At 36.8% G+C, this 13,745-nt stretch overlaps 1 protein-coding gene across 14 annotated transcripts in view; it reads left to right on the top strand.

The window, feature by feature from the left end:
* LOC109092613 (neuron navigator 2-like) overlaps positions 1–13,745 on the top strand; it is a 187,009-nt gene that overhangs the window by 167,934 nt on the left and 5,330 nt on the right. For 10 of the 14 annotated variants that reach the window (XM_042727171.1, XM_042727170.1, XM_042727176.1 and 7 more), the window contains 15 exons: positions 158–337; positions 2,325–2,377; positions 4,359–4,382; positions 4,712–4,786; positions 7,512–7,595; positions 7,706–7,829; positions 8,097–8,245; positions 10,112–10,120; positions 11,300–11,472; positions 11,759–11,912; positions 12,072–12,234; positions 12,350–12,450; positions 12,547–12,642; positions 13,028–13,196; positions 13,294–13,529. In XM_042727171.1, coding sequence (XP_042583105.1) covers positions 158–337; positions 2,325–2,377; positions 4,359–4,382; positions 4,712–4,786; positions 7,512–7,595; positions 7,706–7,829; positions 8,097–8,245; positions 10,112–10,120; positions 11,300–11,472; positions 11,759–11,912; positions 12,072–12,234; positions 12,350–12,450; positions 12,547–12,642; positions 13,028–13,196; positions 13,294–13,529 — 1,790 coding nt within the window. The remainder of the gene's footprint in view (positions 1–157; positions 338–2,324; positions 2,378–4,358; positions 4,383–4,711; positions 4,787–7,511; positions 7,596–7,705; positions 7,830–8,096; positions 8,246–10,111; positions 10,121–11,299; positions 11,473–11,758; positions 11,913–12,071; positions 12,235–12,349; positions 12,451–12,546; positions 12,643–13,027; positions 13,197–13,293; positions 13,530–13,745) is intronic. The other 4 variants (XM_042727172.1, XM_042727184.1, XM_042727182.1 and 1 more) reach the window with 1 other exon arrangement.

Below are 13,745 nucleotides of genomic sequence, written 5' to 3'. Positions count from 1 at the left end.
ATGCTTTTCCTAAATATGCACGTTGCTTTTAATAACACTTCTTTTTTTTTTTGTCTGAAATTATACTACAAGCAGCAGACCACACTAGAAATGAATATGTAATTTTGACTATTATTATTTGTCTTGTCTTGATTATGTGTTATTGTGTGTTATACAGGAAGCCCCACCACAGGTGCTCAGATTAATCTAGCCAGCCTGCGCAACAACAGCCTGACCAATCAGGACAACCCGCTGGACAGCCATGGTGATTCCCGTCTGCGCAACTCCTGCATGTCGCTGGATGAGAAGAACCGCACCATGAGCCGGTCGGGATCCTTCAGGGACGGGTTCGAGGAAGGTGAGATAAATAATCGCAAGAGACAGTAGATTCATTTATGCTCTTCTCTACTTTAGAAATGTTACATTAGCTTAGTACATCACATAAGTTCATTACATTAGTCTGTCACAACAAAAAGATTTCTGCTTTACCGTATCTATGAATGATAAATACAATGATTTAGAATTTGACCAAAATAAGGCATCTTAAAGGGCATAATAATGTTGTTGCCTACATTTTTGGAAGAGTCTACATGTCAGGAGCACCTGTATAATAGCTACTTAAAAATGTTGTCTTGGTAGACAGCACACTCGTTGTTGTTCTTTTAAGACAAAAGAAGATAGGCTTTTATAAGAAGAAGGTAAATAGCTGCAACAGCTTGTCAGCTTGAACTCCATGCAGAAATACAACTCACAGACAGCTGAATCCAGCATAAGCCCATCTGCCTATCCTCAGTCTATTCACCCATTAGACTAAATCAACAGTCTCTGTTCTCCTCTCTTTCACTGACACACATGAAATCTTTTTGAGTAATCACTGTGTGCATAAAGCTTTATGTTACTTTTTAAGTCATTCCAATTTTCCACTCAGCCCGGACCACCTGTGCATGCATTTACCTGTTATGAGTCTCTTCTTTAAGAGCAGAAAGATGTTTGCCAAAGACTGTTAAGCCATAAACTGGCCCCTGCAGAAAGGTGTAAAAATAACACTCGCGGCACAGTGACCCAGTATTACCCAACTGGGCTTTTTGTGACATCTGAAACCAAATACAGGTTAAAAACCATGTACGTTATCTTAAGAATAAAAAAAAATATGATACAGTATGTGTGCCACGGACAGGGGACTGAACTCTGAAACATGAGTGCTGTGAAAGTCCCAGAGGGATTGTGGGAAAAGGTTTGAGAGAGGACTTGATCCACACACAGGAAGTAAAGAAGATACATCTCATATCCTCAGCCTCTGGCAAAAGTGACCTGTCTGTCTGTCTGTCTGTCTGTCTGTCTGTCTGTCTGTCTGTCTGTCTGTCTGTCTGTCCGTCCGTCCGTCCGTCCGTCCGTCCGTCCACAAATACCATGGTAAATGAAAAGAAAATGCTTTATTGGCCAGGTATGATTCCACAGAATGAAACGATGCTTACATTTGAATGAAATGGTAATCATTCGGTACCATAATGCATCTCAAAGCACAGAGTACCCTGATACCATGTTTTTTTTTTTTTTTTTGTGTGTGTGTGTGTGCTTAGGGCCATGCCTTTCCAAAACAACCATAACAGACTCATGTAGGTAATAAGCTGTGAGAGACGTAATGGATTTCTTTCCCTAAACCATCCATCCAGTCTTTCTCTTTCCCTCTCTCTCTCTCAAACACACCTTACTCTCTGTTTTGGTTTTCTGGGTGGTCCTCAGTTGAGTTTATAAGCGTCGCTGCTCTTTCATTCTCGAATCTAAACCCCGCCCACATCACGCCCAGCCAGCCGCTCTGCGTTTCCTCAGGGCTGATAGGGCATCATGAGGAAGTGCCAGGGACCTGTGGGTGGACTGTGGTTGGGCTGCTGTCTGTGGTTTGTTGGGGAAATGATTGGAAGTCACACCCTGAGCTCACAGTCACGATCAGCGTTACCGTCTGTTACTGATGTTGTTATTACCTCTGATGAGTCACATCTTGTCGGGGCAGGTGAAAGTTAAATTAGAGGTTTTAGTTGTTAGACACAGTGTGTGGGTTGATGCTATTGTCTGTCTGTGTTTGTTTGTCTGTGTAGGAAAGCCAGTGTTAACGTTGCATTTAGGTGTTTTAAAAAGTGAGCATACATAAACTGTGCTGGATGTAAACTGTTCTGTGTACTTTAAAATCTACTACTTTCATTAAGCAGTCATTTTAGCGTTTCAAATACACTGACTTTATCTGATGTGCTAACTTCGATATAGGTGTTTTATTATGTTCCCAAGCAACAGTCTGTCACATCCCAAAATTTCTTAATTACTATACTTTTATGTTGTTCTCCCTTTAGTTCATGGATCATCCCTCTCGCTGGTGTCCAGCACCTCTTCTGTCTATTCAACGGTGAGTTTTGTGTGTGTGTGTGTGTGTGTGTGTGTGTGCGTGCGTGTGTGTGTGTGTGTGTGTGTGTGTGTGTGTGTGTGTTTTACATTTTTATTTTAACTTTCTAACATACTTTGTTTCGTACAAACTGTTCCATAATAAACATAAACATTTATTTAAAATTCAGATCATACAATCTGAACACCAAATTGTTGTACAGTTAACATGTGATAGATAGATAGATAGATAGATAGATAGATAGATAGATAGATAGATAGATAGATAGATAGATAGATAGATAGATAGATAGATAGATAGATAGATAGATAGATAGATAGATAGATAGATAGATAGATAGATAGATAGATAGATAATCTATTTTATTATAGGGTAAGAGTACAAGTGTAAGTTTCAGCCAGTGATTATAAAAGATAATGGATAAATTGGAGAGCGCCACACCTCCAGATGGGCGGCTCTACTTACTTACTTACAAATGAGGTTGACTTCAGAAAGAGAGGAGGTACAGTAGTTGGTTACATACTTAGGTAGTAATTTGTTTAGAAAGGATCAGATTTACTGAAGTATAAAGAGTGGAAAATCATGATGATGGCGACTCTCTCTGTGGGGGGAGCTCGGACTTCTTGGGGAAACACGGTAGGAACCTTAGTTTTTAGATTGCTCCTATTCTATATTTATATATGTATGTGACATATTATTGCAATTCATTCATTATTAGTTATGTACCAGTAAATAAAGTCTGTAGTGACTTGAAAAGTGTATCTTGTTGGACTTAACTAAGCAGAGAATTGACTCTACAGTCTGTATTAAGTTTGTGTATGTGGGAAACAGCTGTCATGCAGAAACATAGTGTCTCTTAGACACAAACATGAAATACTCTGTGGTGCTTTTGAAAGTACAGGTTCATTCTGTACAACAGAGTACTGAACGTTCATCAAAAGCTAGATATAATAGCATGCTAATCTTTGGTCTCAGAGACAACAAAAGCTCAGAGATTTCAAACGAAGCTCTTCTGGTCAGAGTTGCATCAAAGCAAGATTTGATTAAACCGAAACCAGCTAGATGCCGCTGGGGTTGTCCCACATGTTATATGATGCTGTGACGGACAGACAATGCTGCTATTTTAATATCACTGTCAGTCTAGCTGTCAGACAGGTGTCAACGGTAAAGAAAATCATTAGAGTGGGTGTCATTACATGCGTGTTTGCCAGACGACATACAAAGAGCCCTAGTATGCTATTGTTCTCTAGAGCCGTCATTTGTCAGCAAGCATGCTTATTCACCTGAAGATTTCAAAATCTAGATTTCAAATCTGGAAATAAACAAGTTCTAAGATTTCAAAAAAATGTAGAGCGAAGAAATGTTATGATATAATATGAATCAAAAATATTTAAAATTGGACATTATGTCTAGATCACTATTCAAATACGACTTTTTTGTGCAAAAGGTAAGATGTTCTTTGTTCCACTGAATCTTTTTTTTTTTTAATTCTGTTTTTCACTCAGATAATTATGCTCATATATTGTAAAATAAAATAAAATAAAATAAAATGTTTTTTTTTTTTTTTTTTTTTTTTTTTTAAGGAGGATATTTACTAGTGCTCTAACACCTGTGTATTTAAACTAAGCGTTTTACGTATGTCTTTGTGTCAATATCATTAAAGGGCTTCTGGGTGTTCCTATTGTCTAGTTACCAACTTTAGTGTTACTACCAACACTCAGTCATATTCAAATGTGTCCAACTTGCCGTTTGTGTGCTAGTGTAGCAGTAGAGATGAGCTCATAAATCACAGGAAAAGGAATAGTCCCTCTTTAGAGCTTTAGGGTTATCATTCTGTTCACTTCCAGGTGTGTTGCTCTCTCTGGTGTTCATTTTATACCCTCAGGAGAGAAAGCAGCTCATTTTTCAACTGTTAAACAAGAAAAGCTGAGCAAATACGCTGTTTAAACGTGCCAGTAACTACTCTGTCTTTTTATTTTAACAGACGGAGGAGAAATCACAGTCAGAGGTGAGGACATGTTTTTCCTTTCGCAAAAACAACACACACACGCGGCCCCCCCACATACCTGTGAACCGCATTGCCGTCACCTGTAGCGTGTTTATTCACCATCATTGACCTGTTGTGAACACAAACTGTGGGCGGATTCACTTTCGCCACACATCTCTGTGATCTTTACATACACCTGCAATAGTTTCCCCGCTTTGATATCGAATCACAAAGTTCTCTTTCCACGACACACCTGGATGCCTTGTGTGTGCCTCCTTTTCCTCTTCTTTTCATCTGTTTTTTTTCTTCATCTTATCAACCCGTTTCTCTTCTGCATTTTTTTTCTCCAGATCCGCAAGTTGCGTCGAGAACTGGACGCCTCCCAGGAAAAGGTGTCCGCCCTGACAACACAACTCAGTGCCAATGTAGGTGGACACGGATACATAGTTCTGAGACTGCTCTTTATATCTACAGGGCATAATTAATTCACAATTCAGTATCTAGTTTCACTTGTCATCCTGAGGCATCTTATAAATGGTGTTATGGTAATCCCAGTGATGCCTGTGTGCGTTGTGTATTTGATTAATATCAGGATTGATCATGACCTCATTGGAGTTTCCATTTGTCGTTGTATTATCATACAATAGCACTACGTCTCAAGCAACACTGGCTATTGTAAAACATTTTCCTACTCTTAACATGCACTTACCCATGTACAGTAGTTAAACCTGTTATGTTAACAAAAATTTAACCTGTTTTTAGCGATCACATAAGACATTCAAACTTACGGGAAATAAAGGCACAATGTGCAGTTAGAATTAAAAATAGTCACAGTTTTGAAGTATTAAGTTGAAGTAATTAGGAAAAAAGTGACAGCTGTAATTATAATTTTATATTGTGAGAAATGTTCACAATTTTAGATATAAAAGTTATCAGAAAAGTAGTCAGACTTTGAGATATAAAATTGAAACTGTTGGGAAAAGTCACAATTTTGAGGTATAAAGTTCACAATTACGCAGAGAAGTACATTAGATCTTATTGTTTAAGTCATTTTGTGAGATAAAATTACATTTGTGAGAAGAAGAAGAAAAACAGTTTTGAGGTATAGTTTAAAAGTCACAATTATCAGAAGAAATCACAGTTGTGATGTGTAAAATTATATTGTTTGATTTAACATTCCTGAGGTACAACATTTATTAGAAATACTATAGTCACAATTTTGGGGTAATAAAGTCATTAATGTAAGATATGAAATTACATTTGTGAGAAATAGTTGCAATTTTGAGGTATAAAATTCGCAATTATGAGAAAAAAAAAAGTAACACGAAGTCACGATTATGAGTAATAAAATCACAACTGTGAGATATAAAGTCACAGTTGTAAAAAAATAAGTACTGCCGGAGGCCACTGTATTTTTTTCAGATATAACATACTAGACTAAATTATAAAATACTGTGAGACTGTGCAGAATAATTCAAGTCAGAACAGATCCCCGTCATTTCCTCCAGAGAAATGGGCTGTGTGTGATGTTTGAGTTGATGATTTATGGCTATAGACAAAGAGGAGTACAGACCATGTACAGTGTTTTTGATATGTTCTCCTAAAGATAAATGTATGTGTAAATCACAAAGACATGTCTCTAATGCCTAAGGCAAAGGAATCCTGTCTTGTAAGTAAAAAAACTAGACAAGATTTTTTCAGAGGTACTAACAAAAGAGGAGTTTAAATGTGCACTAAACAGACAAGATTTTCTATTTTTGCCACATGTTTATTTCTTCCATTTCAAGCTTGTGTGTAATTAAAGTACGTGACTTGTCGACTTGTTTAGAACAGTGTAAATTTTTGACTTGCGTGGAATGAGGTGAAGGATTATTTATACATGTAAGACGTATATAGAACATTGTTTCGGTTTGATGATTATATTTGCTATGCAGACAAAACACTTTAGTGAGTGTTCAGCTACAGAACAGTGAGAAATATCCAAACAGAAAGAAAAAGAATGGTTAAAAAAGGGCCCTTGAGATGCCAGTAAAACATGTCAAGGCCCCAGGAGGCCTCTTTGCTTTGTCTGTCTCAGTTATCAGTGTTAGGAGGAGCTTCACTGCTTCTTAATATATCGCTGTAGTTTAGTTATCAGAATCTGAGCTATCTATGGAACAGCAGAAGAGCTTTAGTGATGTTTGTTCTGACGGGACCGGCCCTCTGATTTGGCTCCCTTTGAACCGCTACCCTTCCCATGGGTGCCCAGAGAAACACGCTCCCTCTCAGAAAGAAAAATATAGACAGGGAGGCTTTACGGAGACAAATGACAGCTCCCAAGACCCTTTTGGACATGAGGTGAGGCAGTGACCCAAAAGAAAATTCTATGAATAGTGGTTGCTTTTCCATATTTAAGAATATTAGCTTGGAAAGTTTTAACTTTGACTCTTATATTTTCTTTGAAATATCTCATGACAAATAAAACAGGAATTAATGAGACCATTTTTGGTATTAAAAAATGTTAGGTTCAGAAAATTTGGTCAAGAATTTGAAAGAGTTTATTTTTTAAATTTCTTTTTATTTTGAGTTTTGTTATCTGAGCACAATTTAAGACATTGTTGAGATCACTTGAAATTTTAGAGGATGCATGTGTAAATGCAGGCTGTCTAAAAATTAAGAGACTTGAGAAAAAGTCTTCATTTGATCTCCATTTATTGTCATTGTGGTCTGGGAGAAACAGCTGAAACTCTTAAAAGTGATAATTTGTAATTGTTTTCATTCTTAAGGGGAAGATTAGATTTAGAGCTGTAAAGAAAGTGTGTGTTGTTGCATGCAGGTCTGGGATACGGGCCAAAGTTTAGATTGCACTTCTAAGTGTTTGTTTAAAGGTAAAGAGTGTTTAGTAAGTTTAAGCTTTGCTGCTTCAGTTGAACATTTCAATAACCAGGCAGCTCCACGGGTAATGCATTTCATGAAGCTCTGAATGAGTGCATTTGGGACTGCTCTTATCATCTCAAGGAAACAGCATTGCTTAGACATTTAATTTAACCACCTTAAAGGCAGATTGCACAATGTCTCTGTGTTATGTGAATAGTGTATAATGGTGCAGCTATGATGCATTTTGAACTTCGATGAACCCTCTTTCCTCATTTTGCCTGTTTTTCTCCACAGGCCCACCTGGTGGCAGCGTTTGAGCAGAGTTTGGGCAACATGACCATCCGCCTCAAGAGCCTCACCATGACCGCAGAACAGAAAGTAAACATCAACACGCTTGCATTTGAATTCATCACACTTGCTCATTAATAAACTTAAACAGAGTATGATTTTGTTGATGCATTGTCAATAAATATATATTTGGATGTTAGGACTCTGAGCTGAATGAGTTGAGGAAAACCATTGAGCTGCTAAAGAAGCAAAATGCAGTGGCTCAAGCAGCCATCAACGGCGTCATCAATACTCCAGAACTCACCTGCAAGAGTGAACGCACAGGTGAGCAAAAGAAAATAATAAAAAAATAAAGTCTTTTTTTCAGTTTGACTTCATATTTGAAATCTCTGACACTTGGGTTTCAAACTTCTTATTATCTATATTTTCCTTTGACGTGAATAATTACATAAAATCATGTATTTTGAGCATTCTGTATATACTTTACAGACATTGTTGTGTTCTGATGTATTATACAGTATTGTTAAGTTTTGCTGTTTGAACACTAAATGGCACACTTGAAGTCAACCGAACTCTCTCTCTGTTTATCAGGTAATAATGGAGCGCAGCCGGACCTGCGCATGCGCAGACAGCACTCATCTGACAGCGTCTCCAGCATCACCAGCGCCACCAGCCACTCCAGCCTCGGCTCCAACATGGACAACCCTGACTCCAACAGCAAGAAGAAGAAGAAGAACTGGGTGAGTACACAACATTTAAATTAAAAAAGATAATTCTTTCATTATTTACTCAGCCTCAAATTGTTCCAAACCTGTATGAGTTTCTTTCTTGTGCTGAATACACAAGAAGATAATTTGAAGAATGTTGGTTACCGAACAGTTTCCAGTCCCAAACTATCCTATAGAAGTCAAAGGGGACCATCAAGAGTTTGGTTAATTCAATTCAATTCAATTCAAGTTTATTTGTATAGCGCTTTTTACGATACAAATCATTACAAAGCAACTTTACAGAAAATTAAGTTTCTACAATATTTAGTAGTAGCTTATCAGTGATGACTGTCAGTTCATGTGCATATGCCAGAAATGTTCAGAAAAATCAATAAAAGACGTAAACAAACAGACGATTAACACTATTAACAGCAATTAGCAGCAGCAGGTTACCCATATTGTTCAAAATATCTTCTTTTATGTTCAACAGAAGAAAGATGCTCATACAGGTTTGGAACTATTTGAGGCTTAGTAAATGAAAGAACTGTCACTTTTGGGTGAACTATCCCTTTAAAGAAATATTCAACCATTGCAAACCTGTGTTTCTTCATTCTGCATTTTATGTGTGTCTAACATTTGTCTTTTATGTTTTTGTCTGAAGTTGCTAAAACTTTAAATCTAAGTAAATACTACTAACAAACATCTAAATGCTGATACTTGTTTTCCTGAAAACAGTGTTAAAAGGAAAAAAAATAAGGTCCTGCCTTTTTGTAGTGGAAGTTAGTTTAGCATACAAATGGAGTTTAATATTGTACTTCCTGTTTTGCTGTATCATGCTGAATATGAATATGAATATGTATGATAAATAACAATCTCATGATTATACAAGAATAAAATAAATAATCATTACCCATAAATTAATAAATACAAATTTACAAAAACTAAAGTTAAAAGCATAACTTCAACATTAATATACACTAAATGAAAAAAACATTTCCGTTAGATTAACCACAAAAATATTAAGCAGAAGGATGGATTGATCAAAAGTGACATGAAAGACATTTATGATGTTAAAAAAAATTCAAATTCAAATAAATGCTGTTCCTTTGGACTTTCCACAAAAATATTAAGCAGCACGACTGTTTTCAACATTGATAATTGATAAAAAATAATAATAATATTTTGCAGCAAACAGCATATTAGAATGATTTCTGAAGGATCATGTGATACTAAAGACTGGAGTAATGATGCTGAAAATTCAGCTTTCCACCACAGAGATAAATTACATTTTAAAATATATTCAAACAGAAAAAACTGTTATTTTAAATTGAAATATTCCACAGTATTACTGTGTTTTTGATTAAATAAATACAGCCTTGGTGAGTATATGAGTCTTCGTTCAGACTTTGAACAGTAGTGGACACCAGCAGTTTGAGTTTTAAATGCTTAGTATCCCAGTTTGTGGTGTTATTTTTGCTAACAATTATTTTTTAGACTTAATTGAGTTGTGTTTCAATTGGTCATTAAGTTTTATAGGTGCATTGCTGTTCTGTAAAAAGGTCATATTAGCCTGGTCATCTAGTGTTTTGGAGAATGGTAACTAGTTTAAGTAGGTCCCTATTCCTGCAGTCGAGTTGTGTTATTGTGTGTGCATTTGTCCTGGTGGACGAATCACTGAGGGGTTCTTCTTTAAGTGAAACATGGTGTTGTAATTCAACACGACTCTCTCAACTTTAGCAGATTTAGTTGTAGTCATTGTAGACCGTGATCTGACAGGGATTTACAGCGTCTTGCAGCTTGTGCTTAGTTCAGAGCCCTGTGCAGGACACAAACACACTTGGCTGAATGTGCTTTTCTGTGTCTCTCTGTTTTTCGCTGTGCTGTCGCTTCATATGGCAGGTGTATGAGGTAAGAGTGTGTGTTCAGAGAATCCTGCACACCTGTCTTTGGTTAACCCAGCTTCACTCCGCATCACACCACTAACCCTGCTAACCCTTAGATGATGTACTGCTCCTCAGCCTGCTGTCTTTCTCTCCCCTATTCTGTCCTTCCAAACCCCTTTTCCCTATTTTTCCCTTCTTCTCATCCTATATAATATAATGTCTTACAGTGATTTATACAAAATTTATTTTAGTGTCTAGTTTTACACAGGACAGCAAAGTCTACAGAAAAGTTTCATGACCTGTCATTGGGATCATGAGTTCTTGATATTTCAATTCTTGATTATAAATTCCTCTTCTTTGAACTTCTATGAAGTACTTGATTTTGAACTTTCTTATTGTGAACAGCACTACAACAACAACTCACTTTTTAGATTCTTGATAATGATCTTATTTGTTTAGATTTTTTTTTTATTTTAAAGTTGATTTTACATTGCTTGATTATTAGCTTTTTGATTATGAACTACATTTTTATTTTTTTATTTTTTTTATTTTACATTGATTATAAACCTTTTGATTCTGTGCATCTTTGTTTTAATATATACTGTGTGTGTGTGTATATATATATATATATATATATATATATATATATGTATATATATGTATACAGGTATATCATTTTAAAATTTATTATAAACTTAATTATTATATAATTGTTATTTTTTATTTTCCATTTATTGATAATAAACCTTGTGATTATGCACTTATTTAAATTTTTTGCAGGTTTTTTTTTTTCATTTTAAAGTACTTCATTATGAACTTTCTATTTTTGTTTTTTATTTATAACACCTTGATTCTGAACTTTACGAATTTTTATTTTTTATTTTAAACTTTTGCAACTATAGAGAAATATATGCTATTGTATTGTAAACGCTGTTTAAAATAACTGTCAAAATGACTAAAATGAAAGTTTAAAAGCTCAGCACATTCAAATCTGTACATAAAAAAACATATAAAAAGGCTGCTTTATCTTTAATCTTTGATATGAATGATGCTCAACCCTGCCTTTTTATTTGATGCTGTTTCTCCCTTGCTGTTGTACTCCTCTGTCTGCACTGAACTGATTTTCTGACACATATGTATGTGCTGCCTCATCTTTTTTTGAGAAACTCTCAGCTTCATGATCTTCTTTCTGTCGTCGTTGCAGCTGCGGAGCTCTTTCAAACAGGCCTTCAGTAAGAAGAAATCACCCAAATCAGCTTCGTCCCACTCAGACATTGAGGAGATGACAGATTCTTCTCTCCCTTCCTCTCCCAAACTCCCTCACAACGGCACCAGCACCTCGGCACTGCGGCTCCGCAACACACACTCCAGCTCAATGTGAGTGTGTTTGTGTTATATAACAACTCTGGTCCTCATAATGGACCAGGATTATTAACTAAATCTATTAAAAACATTTTTGTTAATTAAAATAAGTCTGAAATAAAATATAAAGATCAGATTAAAAACTTTAAATTAAATTACAAATGTTGTCTCGGCAACTAATTGAAATAAATACTAGTAATACTAAAACAACACTTATTACTGGGAAATTTGGAATTAGTAGGACTGATATGTTGACATATGGGCCCTCTATTCATCTAACAACGTGTGTGTTGTCATGTAGACTGTCAGACTGTCTGGATGTGGAGGCGGAGACTGTGATGCAGCTGCGTAGCGAGCTACGAGAGAAGGAGATGAAGTTGACGGACATTCGACTGGAAGCCCTAAGCTCCGCCCACCAGCTGGACCAGCTGCGGGAGGCTATGAACCGCATGCAGGTGTGAGACTGACCTTCATGTTACCCTCTTGCAGTCCCACGAATCAGATTTATTGGAACAATTATCCGAGATGCTTCCTTTTGCAACAGTGTTTTTCACTATTTTTCAGTAGAAAAGAGAAATGTTACATATTCTATCGTTATGTGGGTGGTCTGATAGGTGGAGATCGAGAAGTTAAAGGTGGAAAATGATCGTCTTAAGTTTGAAAGCCAAGCCAGTGGGAGCAGGGCGTCCTCTCAAGTGTCTGTCTATAACCCAACCCCGACCCCCACAACGGGCCTGTCTCAACACAGCCTCAACCTCACAGAGTCCAGCAGCTTCGGTATGAGCATACATGTTTTTTTTTGTGTAATTTTTTCCCCTAAAGTTTGTTTTGTCTCTTTATGCAAGAAAACAATCATAAAAGCACATTACAGATCTACTCTGTCTTCTTTTAGACATGTTGTTGGATGACTCCGGTGGAGACGGAAGTTCTCGTAAAGAGAGCAGACATGTAAAAATAGTTGTCAGTCTTCAAGAGGACGTCATGTGGAAAGAGGTCAGTTCTCTCACCTTTTTTATTGGCAGGAGGATTTTAAAAAGTGCCCCGTTTGAGAGAGTTTTGCTTTTAATGGTGTGTTTCTGTCTCCCACAGGACTGCAGGACTCGAGACTTCCTGATTGGCTGCATTGGTGTCAGTGGAAAAACCAAGTGGGATGTTCTGGATGGGGTTGTACGGCGCTTGTTTAAGGTAAATTCATTAGCATACATCATTTGCTGATGATGAATGGTTTACATTCAGAAGCATTAGACAGAGGTTCATTAAAAGTATTTTATGGGTACTTAATCTATTGTGAAGTCTCAAGAAAGAAAGAAAGAAAGAAAGAAAGAAAGAAAATTGCTACCGGTAATTTCTTATAATGAGGAAATATCATATATATAATATAATAAGAGGAAATATCCTTAATTGTTATGAAAATATATGCTTATTATTTAAGGGGTGAAATATAACCTGGATATTTTTGACAGATTTGTGTGATTTAGCCTGTTAACCATAACATAAGACAGCCATCCTGATTATTTGATAAACATGAGTGGACATCTGTCGGACTGATCATCTGATGGTCTCTCTGTAGGAGTATATCAGGCATGTAGATCCGGTCAGTCATCTGGGTCTGGGTTCAGACAGTGTGGAGGGTTATCGTATTGGAGATGTGATCCGGTCCGGCGGAGCAGACACACCTGAACTCCTGCCCTGTGGATACCTTGTGGGAGAGAATGACACAATCAACATCTCGCTGAAAGGTTCACACAATGCAAAGTTTTCTTCCTTCTCATTATTTGTCAAAATTGTTTGGTATTTCAGTTGTTGTTAACACTGTGAGCGTTTCTCTCGTTTCAGATGTGAACTCTCAGTCGGAGGATTCTCTGGTCTTCGAGACGCTGATCCCCAAACCCATGCTCCAGCGCTACGTGTCTTTGCTCCAGGAACATCGCAGGATCATCCTTTCAGGCCCCAGCGGCACTGGAAAATCCTACCTGGCCCACAGACTGGCAGAGCATCTGGCGCTGCGAGAGGGCAAACTGCCCAATGAGAGCAACATTGTCACCTTCAACGTCGACCATAAATCCAGCAAGGTGAGAATCGTCTCTTTTCCTTGGTTTGTGAGCCATTTCTACATCATTTAAACTCTAGTTTAGATAACTTCTATGTCAAAAGAGCAAGGAAAATTAATTCGTGACCCTGGACCACAAAACCAGACATAATTTGAAATTCATACATTATCTGAAATTTGCATTAATAAGCTTTATTTGACTATTTGAAAATTAAAATATTGAGAAAATCGCATTAAT

The sequence above is a fragment of the Cyprinus carpio genome, chromosome B7, assembly GCF_018340385.1.
Source record: "Cyprinus carpio isolate SPL01 chromosome B7, ASM1834038v1, whole genome shotgun sequence".
Taxonomy (NCBI): Eukaryota; Metazoa; Chordata; class Actinopteri; order Cypriniformes; family Cyprinidae; genus Cyprinus; species Cyprinus carpio.
This window is presented reverse-complemented; position numbering and strand designations above follow the sequence as displayed.